This window comes from Trachinotus anak, unplaced genomic scaffold, assembly GCF_046630095.1.
Source record: "Trachinotus anak isolate AG129_WGS33_773 ecotype Australia unplaced genomic scaffold, CSIRO_AGI_Tana_v1 ptg000012l, whole genome shotgun sequence".
Lineage (NCBI taxonomy): Eukaryota > Metazoa > Chordata > Actinopteri > Carangiformes > Carangidae > Trachinotus > Trachinotus anak.
Genome location: NW_027273863.1, coordinates 6,558,456 through 6,570,179, shown reverse-complemented (window position 1 = coordinate 6,570,179; position 11,724 = coordinate 6,558,456). Strand labels below are relative to the sequence as shown.

The 11,724-nt window shown below is 41.5% G+C and overlaps 2 protein-coding genes across 2 annotated transcripts; both read right to left on the bottom strand.

Moving 5' to 3' along the window:
- Positions 1-639: 639 nt before the first annotated feature.
- On the bottom strand, positions 640-3,811 carry cbln12 (cerebellin 12). The gene is made up of 4 exons (XM_071492309.1): positions 3,659-3,811; positions 2,265-3,052; positions 1,539-1,658; positions 640-1,458 (listed from the first exon to the last, which is right to left on the bottom strand). The coding sequence occupies exons 2-4, from the start codon at positions 2,544-2,546 to the stop codon at positions 1,261-1,263; spliced, it is 600 nt and encodes a 199-aa protein (XP_071348410.1). The 5' UTR covers positions 2,547-3,052; positions 3,659-3,811; the 3' UTR covers positions 640-1,260.
- A 192-nt stretch (positions 3,812-4,003) lies between these two features.
- Positions 4,004-10,244, bottom strand: trim110 (tripartite motif containing 110). Its single transcript, XM_071492307.1, has 8 exons — positions 10,105-10,244; positions 8,710-9,257; positions 8,525-8,620; positions 8,168-8,401; positions 7,134-7,156; positions 6,724-6,869; positions 5,673-5,944; positions 4,004-5,228 (listed from the first exon to the last, which is right to left on the bottom strand). Exons 2-8 carry the CDS (start codon positions 9,196-9,198, stop codon positions 4,959-4,961), a joined length of 1,530 nt encoding a protein of 509 aa, XP_071348408.1. The 5' UTR covers positions 9,199-9,257; positions 10,105-10,244; the 3' UTR covers positions 4,004-4,958.
- Between the last annotated feature and the right edge of the window lie 1,480 nt (positions 10,245-11,724).

The following is an 11,724-nucleotide window of genomic DNA, read 5'->3' as shown; positions in this document are numbered from 1 at the left end:
AACAGTAGGTTCACAAAGTCTACCTGCTATTACCATTAAAATTTCTTCAGTCAGTGCATTAAAGTGACACCATGAATTAAAGTCATAGTTCTCCATTTTTAGAAATACTTAGTTCATCCTATGATCTTAAAAGCATGATGCTAATAATGCGGAGTGACTATGAGAGTGAGCGAGAGACAGACAGAGAGAATGGAGAGAGAGAGGTGGTGATGGTCATGAACCGGGGAAGCGTAAATGACTACATGTGACAGTGCACCACACTTTATCCATGGCAGCCCTGCAGAGATGAGCCTGCCTGCTCGCCAAAGCTTCCATCTGTCTGTGGCCCTGCGAGGAGTATCTGCTATTCACCACACTTACACTCTGCCCCATGCTGCTCTGCTTGGTCCACGCCAACGCCAACTCTGCTGGTGAGAGCTATATTTACAAACAGCTGTCGTGGCCCTAGGTATAGTACAATGAGAGGGAGGAGAGGTACTGATATGCATGAGAATGTTTAACTTTCACACCTTTAGCGTATTACAGATATGATATGTGTGCATGTTGATCTAGCAGTGTATCATGGAATAGAGTCATTGTCTGTCTTCACATGTTTGTGGAAAGAAACGTCTGACAATCCAATCACTCCTGTACATTTAGTAATGGTAATATACTTGGTCAACTTTATTATTTTCATATTTCTCCTCAATAGAAATTTCTGTGTAAATAAACATTTGTTGCAGGCATATAGAGGGGCATCAGTCATACGACACAGCAGAATAATGGGTAAGGTTGGCAAATTTGTAAGCTAGACAGGATGCCATGTGGAGCGCAGCAGTGTTTCAAACATTTTGAATAAAAAAAGGCAGATGCTCTCACCTAGTCTTTGCACAGGATCCCACATTGCACATGGCTACTTTATAATTTCGTCACAATTAAAATATCTCTTAAAGGAACCCATCAAATATTTATACACAGAGACAAAGCAAAGTAAAATCACAGACAAACCTCTTTTTTCCACTTATTCATTGTTCTTCTTTTTTTCCTCTGGTGAAAATTATTTTAATTTGAACATTTTTCTCTGTATTTTGCATAAAACACATTCTTTCATGCGCTTTATAATGAGTTACAGGTTGAAACCTTTCTTTTCTCCTGCTTCTTTATCCCTCATGTCTCTCTCTGCTCCGTCACTCCTACTTTTAAGTCATTCTCACTCCTGCTCCATCCAATTCTCCCCCTAACACCCATACAACACTTCAACCTGCTCTCCATCCACCTTCCTCACAAGGGGAAGACCAGAAACCCAGAGAAGGTAGAGTACTTCCAGCCTCCCATCAGGTTGCCTCTCTCCAGTCTGAGGTAGGCCTTATCCCCCTTCTCCATAATCACCAGGCCGGCATTGGTGGCAGCTTCTCTGGTCACATCCTGGTCCCCAGCGAAAGCTGAAATCATCGGCCAGCCGTTCACCATCAGGCTGACCTAAAGCAGACAACATAAGGGATTTAGAGAGTGCGTGTGGATCCACTTGATTAACAAGAGGTATAGTTGAAGTGTTGTACCTGGATAGTTTGTCTATTGTAGGCCTTTACAACATGGAAGTTGAAGCTGTACACTCCTCTCCTTGGTGCCAGGAAGACACTGCTCTCTTGGTCAAAATGAGTGCCGACGTTCACCAGAATCTGATCCAACAGATGTTAAGTGACATGATACACGAAACAGTAAAGGGCACCCAAGGTATGACAGAGAAAAAAAGCCCTTTGGTGACCAGTGAAAAACAGATACCCCACCCCACCTCTAACTATCCATATACCTGCTCACTCCAGGCTCAGTTGGACATTATTTTTGTCCATGCAGTTATATCTCAGACTTCTCCCAAACTTCTGAGTCATATTTTCACATATCCATTTCCAAAAAAAAGTTGAAAAAGTCCATGAAAATGCATTCAGACCATGTAGCATAATCCAACAGTCTTGTGGACAGACGGCTGCATTGTGAGCCCAAAACATCAGTGTTTACCTCATTAGCATTTTCCCTCTCTGTCAGAACTCTAATCATATGTGCATCTTATTGGCAGAAACCTTCTGTCTAAAAATACTTACTTACACCTTACAGAAGCTGAATGGAGATATAATGATCTATATCTGTATATTTTTTATCATTATGGCACCATGAAAAGATCCAATTATGTTCAATAGTTTTTTGAACTAGGTTGCCATCTTGTGTCAACAATGGGCTTTTTTTAAATTCACAATGCTGTAAAGACACTTCAGAGGTCACCAACTCACATTATCAAAGTAGATGATCATGGTGCGGTTGCTCATGTCCGTGGGCTCGTGGTTGGTCTGGCGGCTGGCGGAGAAGGCCACCCGGCCAGAGCCGGAGCGGACCGACATGCCAAGGGCGTTACCAGCCGGCTCAGATGAAGGAGTGGAGTCACACACGACCAAACATTTCCCCTCAAGGATGATGGGCTCTGTGTCATTCTGGCCCCTGGACCCCACAGGTCCCCACAACAGGAGCACACCCAGCAGTAGCGGGAGGTCAAAGTGGATTGACCTGGGGTGCATGACTGATCCTAGGCTGTTTAGTTGAAAATCTCTAATAAATTCTGCTATGAAGAAGTGTCACTTTGGACAAAGTGAAGTGTAAATAAACATGCTATGAAATTGTCCTTTTAAAATCCAACTCTCTCTCAGAGTTTAGAGTTGGATAAAAAGAGAAAGAGAGAGAAAAACGGTTCTATCTTTAACCTCTATGCAGTTTTTGCTGGTGCCATCTGCACTGAGGTTAAGCAATCAAGGAGCAGGTGTGTCCCAAAATGAAATTACATTCAAATGAAACTCAGAATGGTTCGCTGACCATAGCTGTCAGTCATAGCCTTTGTGTTTTTCCTTCTGGTTTTCTTGTCTGCCTCCACAAATCACAAATCTCTCCAGTGTCCTACGTGCTGTGTCAACAGGGGCCAGAGTGACAGTCACAGAAAACAATCTCTTGATATTTTCAAGTTGATTTCCTCAGCAAAAAATAAGACAAGACGGCAGAAGAGCAGTAGCTGGGGACGGGAAGAAAAGATCTGAAGAGATAAAGGTTCAGCAAAGTGAGTGAAGATCCGAGCTCAGACTTTAAATGGTGGCAAGGAGGATGTTGAGGGGAGGTGAGGGAAAAAAACAGATGAGGTAAGATTCTGGAGAGGTGACAGGGGAAGGATGTAGGACCCAGAAGGGAGTGAGAAAGAGAGAGGGAGTAGGGGAACAACTCCACTGAGTGACCATCTGTCTTTTACACGTATCCCCCCCCCCCCCCCCCCCCCCCCCCGCCCTCCTAGCACTGTTCAACACGCATTCCCTCACACAACACACACACTGTTTCTCTCACTTGTGCTTTTTTTTCACACTTACACATACACTAGTTATACTTTTGCAATTTATCTTATTCTCTCTTCAAGCTCAACAGCCTTTCCATGGTCTTAACTCACAGAAATGTAACATTAAGTTGGAGAATAGAGTCACTTTTGCCTTCAGCTGATGTAATTAAGTTCCAATTGTACATTTTTGAAAACCATTAATTCATCTATGGTTCACAGAGCAAAATGATCTATCATTAACCTTAAAGCAAGTGCTCTAAAATGAACTGACCATAATTCTACTATTGTAAGTGAATGAAAAATAGAGATGATCACCTGTTTCCATCTGCACAAGCTTGTCTTCCATGTCAGGTGAAAAGAACCCCAGCTGGATTACTGTAATATGGTCAAAAATCCTGGTTTACTTGCTCCTGTATCACGTTGTTTCACAGTACGGCAGTCAGTCTGAGTGTAGCCAAGACAGAGTATGCTCTAATCCCTCTGTGTCTCTGTCTCTCTCTCTCTCTCTCTCTCTCTCTCAGCCACCCCCCTTTCCGTCTGCTTATTTCGCACCCTCTATGTTTCATCCGCCCACTCACCTTTACAGTGAAATAAAGAAAATAGGATGATAATTGGGTATCAGAGACACTTCAAAGAGTACAGTTAGCGAGTGAGTGGCAGTTGTTTTCCCTTTTTTCTTTAATATCCAATCAAATCAGTGATTCCTTCTCTTGTGTCTTCAAGCAGAGTTAAAAAGGATCAAGGCTGCTTGTGCACCTTCATCTGAATGAAAACATTTACAGCATTGTAGATGTGTAACTATTTTTATGAGACACTATAGCAGATATAAAGGCTGGATTATACATTATTCACCAGCCTGATGGAGAATGCATTGGCACAGCTAGACATCAATTAAACAAATAAACAGATTTTAACTTTCAGTGTATCATAGGTAGGCCTGTGCACAGCTCCAAAAACACAGCACTGGACAAAATTTCTTTAATTTTTGTCCCCACATTTATGACTATATTCATAACAGAAACCCATAAACATTCACCGATTCAATACAATTCAACAGCACCATAAAGCAGAACCTCCAAAATGACCATGAAGTTGCATCAAAGCCTCTCTAAAAGAGTATCAACAAAAACTGAACACTATGGCCTTCGTGGATCTGGTATTTATTTAAACACTGTTGATTTAGACCGCATCAGTTTTAGCTAGGTCTATCCAATAAAGGGGACAACAGAGTGTATTTTCAAAAGTCAGTCACTTACATTTTGAATCACTGTGGAATGAAAAGCAAATAATAATCTTGAAATCTTGCCGTGAAAACCCATTTCTGTTCCTTTTCAAATGAGTCTTCGTTTGCTCTTCCATCAAATTCTTCTCATATTCATGCATCAATGGTCCATTTGCAATGTTCTGTGTTGGAAATAATTTCCATGTCACTATCACCTGCTCACAGTTTTCAGTAGTATACATTTAGAAGACAAGCTCAGCTAAAAAGTTCCAGTTGGCAGAAGTTCCAGCACCACAGTCGTGTGGATCCAAATATGGAAAATTAATCAACACTGAATTGTCTTGGAATGGCAGTCGAGTTATCCTCATTGGCCTCCTTTCCATTTCCTTCACCTCAGACTTTGATGATAGAGATGCGGCTGTTGAGCTCAGCTTTGTAGAGTCCGAAGCCCAAGCACACCGGCTGGGTGAACGTGGTGGTGAAAGTGTGGAGGTGGGTCAGATTGTTAGATGGTCCCACCTCAGAGAAGGTGATGGTGCCTGCGCCATAGTCCACAGCTACAGCAACCCGGTTGCCAGTCATTTGGTATGTTAGGCGGGTCTTTCTGCGGTTGTGCCAGGCAGCCAGCTTCCTGTCATGCTGCTGTGTCAAGCTCCATGATACCTGTGGATTTAACAGAGGCATATGGGCTAAAATAGGAAGTTCATAATTAAAGGTGCTATATGTAGCATTTCAACATTGGTAAATCAGTGCTATGTCAATTTTGAAACCTTAGCAAAAATGGCTTCAATTGCTCTACAGGAGTATATTTGATGGGAAAATATTGAGTTGCCTTAAGGCACAAACAGAATTTTGTTTTACAGCACAACACAGGAAGATGGTCGTGTGTTTCTCCTATAACAAAACAGCCTTTTCAGTTTTACCAAAGCCAGAAAAAACAAACTCAGAGTGATGCCAGGCATGAAAATATGGCAGTACTACAAATATCCCTGGCATTAGAGGCGCCCACCTATATTCATTTCTTTATGAAAAAAACAAATTAATGCTCATGAGAATGTGACATATGTTTAAGTGCTATCAACTAATCCAACTGGGTGTCACATATACCTTGTTGTTCCCAAAGGCGTTGCCATCTTTCCCCTTCCGTCCAATACTTCTATAGGAGACGCCAATATCCCAGAATCCCTCAGCTTCCAGCTCCCAGTAGTGAGTACCAGACGAGAAGGTCTGGACAGTGAGAACCTGGGGCCAGTGGTCGAAACGTTCAGGGTGAGCAGCGCACGGCAGGCGGCTTTTAACCCGCATCACTGAGCGAAGGTCATCAGCGATGCTCAAGAGAGGATGGGCAGTGTTTGTATCCAGAGTCAAAGGACTGGTTACTGTTGGAGAAGGAAATAAAATGACATTTGTCTTGTTTAGTTGCTTGAATTATATTATTTGTGGTAATTTTTGCTGGTTAATTCAGATTTTGATGGGCAAAACAGAATCTACAGTACGGAAAAATAACAACAAATCTTTCTTTAGTTTAAGAAAATAAGAGAAATATTTCTACTTGATGCCCAGTCACCACACACAGAAGACCATTTGTAGTACTTAAGTAGTAAAAACCAAACCACAATTTGAAAGATGGTGGACATTTTTGGGATATTTTTGGATTTATGTCATTTGCTTCATGGCAAGAGTTAGATGTGGAGATTGATGCCACTTTCATATCTGTCTGTTAAACATGAAGCTAAGCCTTAGCTTAGCATGAAAACTGGAAAACAAGTGAAAACAGCTAGCATGGGACTTTTAGCTTAGCTTAGCACAAAAATGGAAACAGGTGAAAACAGCTATCAACCTATCAACAGTTCTCAGTTCGCTCAACGCATTGTATCTTTGTTATCTTTGTTTTATTTGTACAAAAACCAAAGTATAAAAATGACAAGTTATGGTTTTAGGATCGTTACATGCAGGATGAAACAAACAGGATATGATGTGTTAATTACTGAGCTTTAGAGGCGCCAGTGGGTAGATTTTTGTCACCTTTGGACAGAGCTAGTTTCCCACCATTTCCAGTCTTTATGCTAAGCTAAACTAAGTGTGCACTGGCTGCACCTTCATTTTTAATGGATAGATATGAGACTAATGGATCAATATGAATCCCTCTGCTACTTACAGAGCTCCCGCTTGAGGTCACTGAGACATCGGAGGGTGGCGGTGATGAACTCTCGATATTTATTCTCTATGTCCTCCAATATATGCTTCCTGTCCAGACTGATGGCATCAGGGGTGAAAAGTGGGCTGTTCAGGTCAGCGAGTAACCTGGAACACGAGAGCACAACACATACAGTAGGAAGACTATATCATTTTAAAGAATGATCATATATACAGTAGCTGTATGACTTGTGTAATGAAATGTTATTTCATTACACAAGTCATTACATTGCATTTGTCCTTTTCTTCTCATGTCTTGCTGTCTTTCTATCTCCCACATACATACAAACATTTCATAGGAAGCATAAAGTATCTACATACACACATAAACACACCTGAGGATATAACATCACTGATTTCTTTTGGACTTACTTTGTGTCATCTGATTGAAAGGCCTGAGGAAAGCAGAATCAAGGACAGATGAGAAAAATATGACAAAAAAGGATTCATTTACACAAAGAATTACAGATGCCCTTGTGAATGAGCCCAGTTGGATAAGACAGCAAACAAATGCAAGGTTGAACTGTCACTCAGATTCAATACAACTGACCCCATCTGTGGCTCTGTACAGTTTGTTTTGTTTGTTTACAGTTTGCTGTCGTGTTGACAGCATGAATAATAATACTCATGGTAAACATCCTCTGCTGCGTACTGTAGCTACTTGGGCTCTTTTAAAGCACTAACGAGCTTAAACTGTTCGATGACAGCATCCTCTATGGGTTCAAATTTTAAACATTAATGCAATTTTCACCTCACCTAACATACAATCCAGAAAATACTTTATAAGATTTGTGCACCAAAGTGAACAGTATATTAGTTGTCGTATTTGAATTGCCAAAACATTGATCACACACCTTCACACCAGTTTGGTACCATTTAAAAAGATTTAAGTATTTTGACAGGTCTTATATTCTCATCAACATGCATCTACCAGTACACATCACATAAAACAGTGGAAGTCATGGGGGGGGGGGTTATTGCAGATGATGGCAATAGATAAAAGTTAGGAGATCACCAAACTGAGGGGATCATTAATGTCTGTATCAGACTTTATGGAAATCCATCCAATATCTGTAGTGACATTTGTCAGCCTCATGGTGGGGATAGAAGAAAAGTCAAGGGATGGCTTAAATCATTAGGATAATCCTCTGGGAACCATGAATGTCTCTACAAAAATTTGCACCAATCCATGTAGTAGACGTTGAGATTTTTCTCAGGATAAGTAAAAACATGCTGGTGGAGGAAAAGTCTCCAGGATTCACCTTGTACATCCTGTTTGTACAGAATTTAATGGCAATAGTGTATCTGCAGTTAATTTTGACACTGTATCATCATTATTTACTGTGACTGCCCTACAAATACAATAACACAAAGGTAAAGAGTGTCACTTCAGCATCATGTCTTACCCAGATGAGCAGGAAGGGGTCCGTCTCTGCCAGCAGTGAGGCCAGGTACTGCCGGATGCTCAGCGTCTGGCTCATGTCGTCTCTCACTTTGGAGCAGTCCTCTTGTATGCGCTCAATGACCTGCTGTCTCTCCCTCTTGGTGATCTCCCTCAGGGCCACCACCAGCTTCTTCACCTGAACCTGCAGGTTTGAGCCCAGCCGCTCCACCTGGGTGTCGTCCTTATTTAAAGAGTCCTGCAACCAGCAATGAGGGATTGTTGGTTGGTGCCAAATCAGTGATTAATACATAAACAGACCATCTGACATTTGAAAAATATCATCAGTAGAGCGAGGCCAAGTTTAAATATTTTTACTTACAGCCATTGTGGAATCAATGTTCTCATGCTCTTTGAGGATTCGCTCTCCATCTTTCAATTTTTCCACTGCTTTTCTGAGCAGCGTCTGGAGAATGACCTGTGAAATCACACTTTCAGTATTTCAGCAGCCTCACACTGGTGCACAAACAAACATAAAAACACAGATTTATATTTATTCCAGCTCACCTTCAGATCATCTTCCACCTGTCTCAGCGCTTTCACTTTGTGCTGTACATGGCCTCCCTCCAGCAGACAGTCACTGCACACGTACACCCTCTCATCGGCACAATAGTAGCGGAATATCTCTGTGTGTGTTGGGCACCTTCGCTGGGAGAGGTCTCCCAGAGGCTCCACCAATAAATGGGTGCTAAATGCTGGTCTTTCCAGATGGGGCTGGAGGTGGTCAGCACACAACGACACCTCACACTTCAGGCAGGTCTTGACAGCCAATGATAGCTGCCCTTTCTCTGCCTTGGGAGGGCAGCAATCACAAAATACTTCACCGTGGTCCTCCTGGCACTGGAGACAGGAAAAGTGAACTCTGTCCTCACCCTGGCCGCTCCAGGCCTCACGGATGCAGGGCGGGCAGAAGCTGTGACCACAGGGCAGGGGGTGGGCTTGGCTGAAGATGTCTCGGCACACAGAGCAGGTCAGCTCTTCCTCCAATGATGCCATGGTAAATGGAAGAAAGGACCCTGATGTGTGTTTTTGTCTGTGTCACACAAGGCTACTAACTAAACAGTGGAAATAAGAAGAGGAGATAAATCAAAAATACTAATTAGATTTCATTCACATACAAAACCTCATCAATAAAACTGACAGAAGAGCTCGGTAGCAGATTGTACATTCTCACAGACTGTAACCACTCATGTTGTGGGACTGTGAAGCACCAAATGACAGACATATAACATACTCCTGTTACACGCAAGAAGCACTAATGCCCAGACAGAGGACACAACACAGCTAGTAATGAGCTGCTGGCAAGTGGGAAGTCCTTGTTTCACTCCAACTGTGAACTCAGACCAGTAATCCTGTCTACTGGGCTTTTGCCTACTGTGCTCTATGAATAGAGTGATTAACAATGTGACCACTATTACTGAGAAACTGTGCGGAGGGTGGACAAAAATAACACAGTCATGATCTAGTGTAAGACAAGACATCAATACAACAAACTAAAGTCTACAAATGACACAACGTTGAATCGGGACTTATTCGATACATAAACTGAAATAAACTGGAGTTCAGTGGGACAATTTGACTAAAATTAGACAAATAATTTGCAGAGCAAACAATGATATCCAGTATGTTGTTATTATTAAGGACAGAAAATTCTAACTATTGGTTATCACAGTAAGTGTAAAGGGTTGTAACACTGACCCTAGGTGAGTGTTTACTTGACTCAGACCCAGGCTGTTGTGGTAGAGGGATCAGGAGATCATCCCTGACAGTTTCTTGGCCTAATATACCCTGCATGTGCTCAGCTATTACATGTTTAACACCACCTCACACATTTTCATCGCAACTGAATTGTATAGTATTTTTAGATAAATTAATACCTAAAACAAAAGTGGGTTTTCTTACCTGTTGGTGCCTTGGTGTTTGCAGACTGTGGCCATCGGTGAGGTTGTGTGGTCAGTACGCTGACCGTGTAGGCTAATCCCCAACAGATTCACCTCCCCCCTACTGTTTGCTTGAGACATGGCAATGGACTGGCAGAGGACACATGACACTCAGCTGGTGATGGTGGTGGGTGGGGGGATTATTAGGTAACTTTAAGGTAAACTGTTTTCAATTAAAGTCATAGATTCTGAATCTCACAAGGCTTGTTTTATTTATTTCTGGTGAATACTGCTTAAACGTTTAAACACTGAAAATAAGACATAAGACGTGCACATTATATGGATTGGGGTGGAAAAATACCTTTTTGCTTTTTCTGCTGCATGTCAAAGTCTTTCTCGACAGTTCAACATAAGTGTTCTTCACATACCTGGGAAGACAATGTTTTTCCACAGAGCTTAAAAAGTAACCGCAAAATGAACCTCAGGCTGATTTTGTCTGCATAAATGATCAAATGTTACAGGTGGAAATAGGTGAAAGCAACAATGTAGTTGACAAAGAAGCTAAAAAGATTCACTAAATCTAGATATATTGGAAGAACATTTCCTTGCTTTTTGGGTTACAACGTATTATTTTCTTTTACACACAGGTGTATAGCTTCATAGGCTCAAGAATCTTCAGTATAAAGTGTTCAGTCCACCACAGGTAGAAACAGACGCTTTTAAACAAGCAAGGTTGAATCACATATTTGAAATTTCATCAAGGTAACATTTCACCTCCAAAGAGAAACAAGAAGTGACAGTACTTAGGAAGAAAGTGGTGAGTTGAACTTAACTGAACAGAGGTGAAACTGTTATAGAGGGGTATTGATTCAACTATATAATCATGCTGGAGGCTGTAATTTATGGTGCTGTTGTATTGTTCTATGCTGTTTGTGATATATGGTGTCTCTGATATTTTGTAATTTACATCAATGAAGGTGGACAAAAATAACAGTAAACAAACACTGCATCATGAGGGTTGAGGTCTACAGCTATGCTAGCAGTTCTGTGAGGCTGTACTGTACAAGTGTTTAGCTAAATGCTAACATACACACAATGACAATGCTAATATACTGATGGTAAGCAGGGATAACGTTTGCCTTGTTCACCATCTAACTTCACCATGTTAGCTAACATGGGAATGGTTGATGGGAATGTCATTAGTTTTGCAGGTATTTGGTCATAAACCAAAGTAAAACTGAGATTTGGACCTGATGATGGTTAATCTTTAAAATTTTTATTTTTTTTAAACTGGAACCAGATCACAATATAAGACTGATTATACAATGCATATTCCTCTGAATGTATCTTTTCATACCTCCTCTTCACAGAAACTGGGAACTAAAATTCTCTCAAGGATTCACATCATCGTCTTGGAGGAAAGTATTGTGGTTAATGTGAGGCAGGAAACATAATACTTGGAAGATGAGATTGTCGGAAGCACAGTGAGATACGGTGAAGTATGGACAGTGACCCTTGTCAAGACACCTGAATGGTGGAAGACACTCTACCTTGATTAGACCATGGAGCTAACAAAGATAGTGCTGATCCAGAGCATGTCCCAGTGCACTCCTCGACTGCATGCCTCCCTGCTGTTCGTGAC

What these genes read in the sequence shown, in the direction of transcription:
- trim110 (XM_071492307.1), bottom strand. Translation starts at nt 9,198, where the DNA reads ATGGCATCATTGGAGGAAGAGCTGACCTGCTCTGTGTGCCGAGACATC. An exon ending in AGGTGGAAGATGATCTGAAG is followed by an intron (nt 8,621 to 8,709) that starts GTGAGCTGGAAT and finishes GTGATTTCACAG; the next exon opens with GTCATTCTCCAGACGCTGCT. An exon ending in ACATTGATTCCACAATGGCT is followed by an intron (nt 8,402 to 8,524) that starts GTAAGTAAAAAT and finishes TGCTGGTTGCAG; the next exon opens with GACTCTTTAAATAAGGACGA.
- cbln12 (XM_071492309.1), bottom strand. Translation starts at nt 2,546, where the DNA reads ATGCACCCCAGGTCAATCCACTTTGACCTCCCGCTACTGCTGGGTGTG. An exon ending in TGATCATCTACTTTGATAAT is followed by an intron (nt 1,659 to 2,264) that starts GTGAGTTGGTGA and finishes CTGTTGGATCAG; the next exon opens with ATTCTGGTGAACGTCGGCAC. An exon ending in ACAATAGACAAACTATCCAG is followed by an intron (nt 1,459 to 1,538) that starts GTACAACACTTC and finishes TGTCTGCTTTAG; the next exon opens with GTCAGCCTGATGGTGAACGG.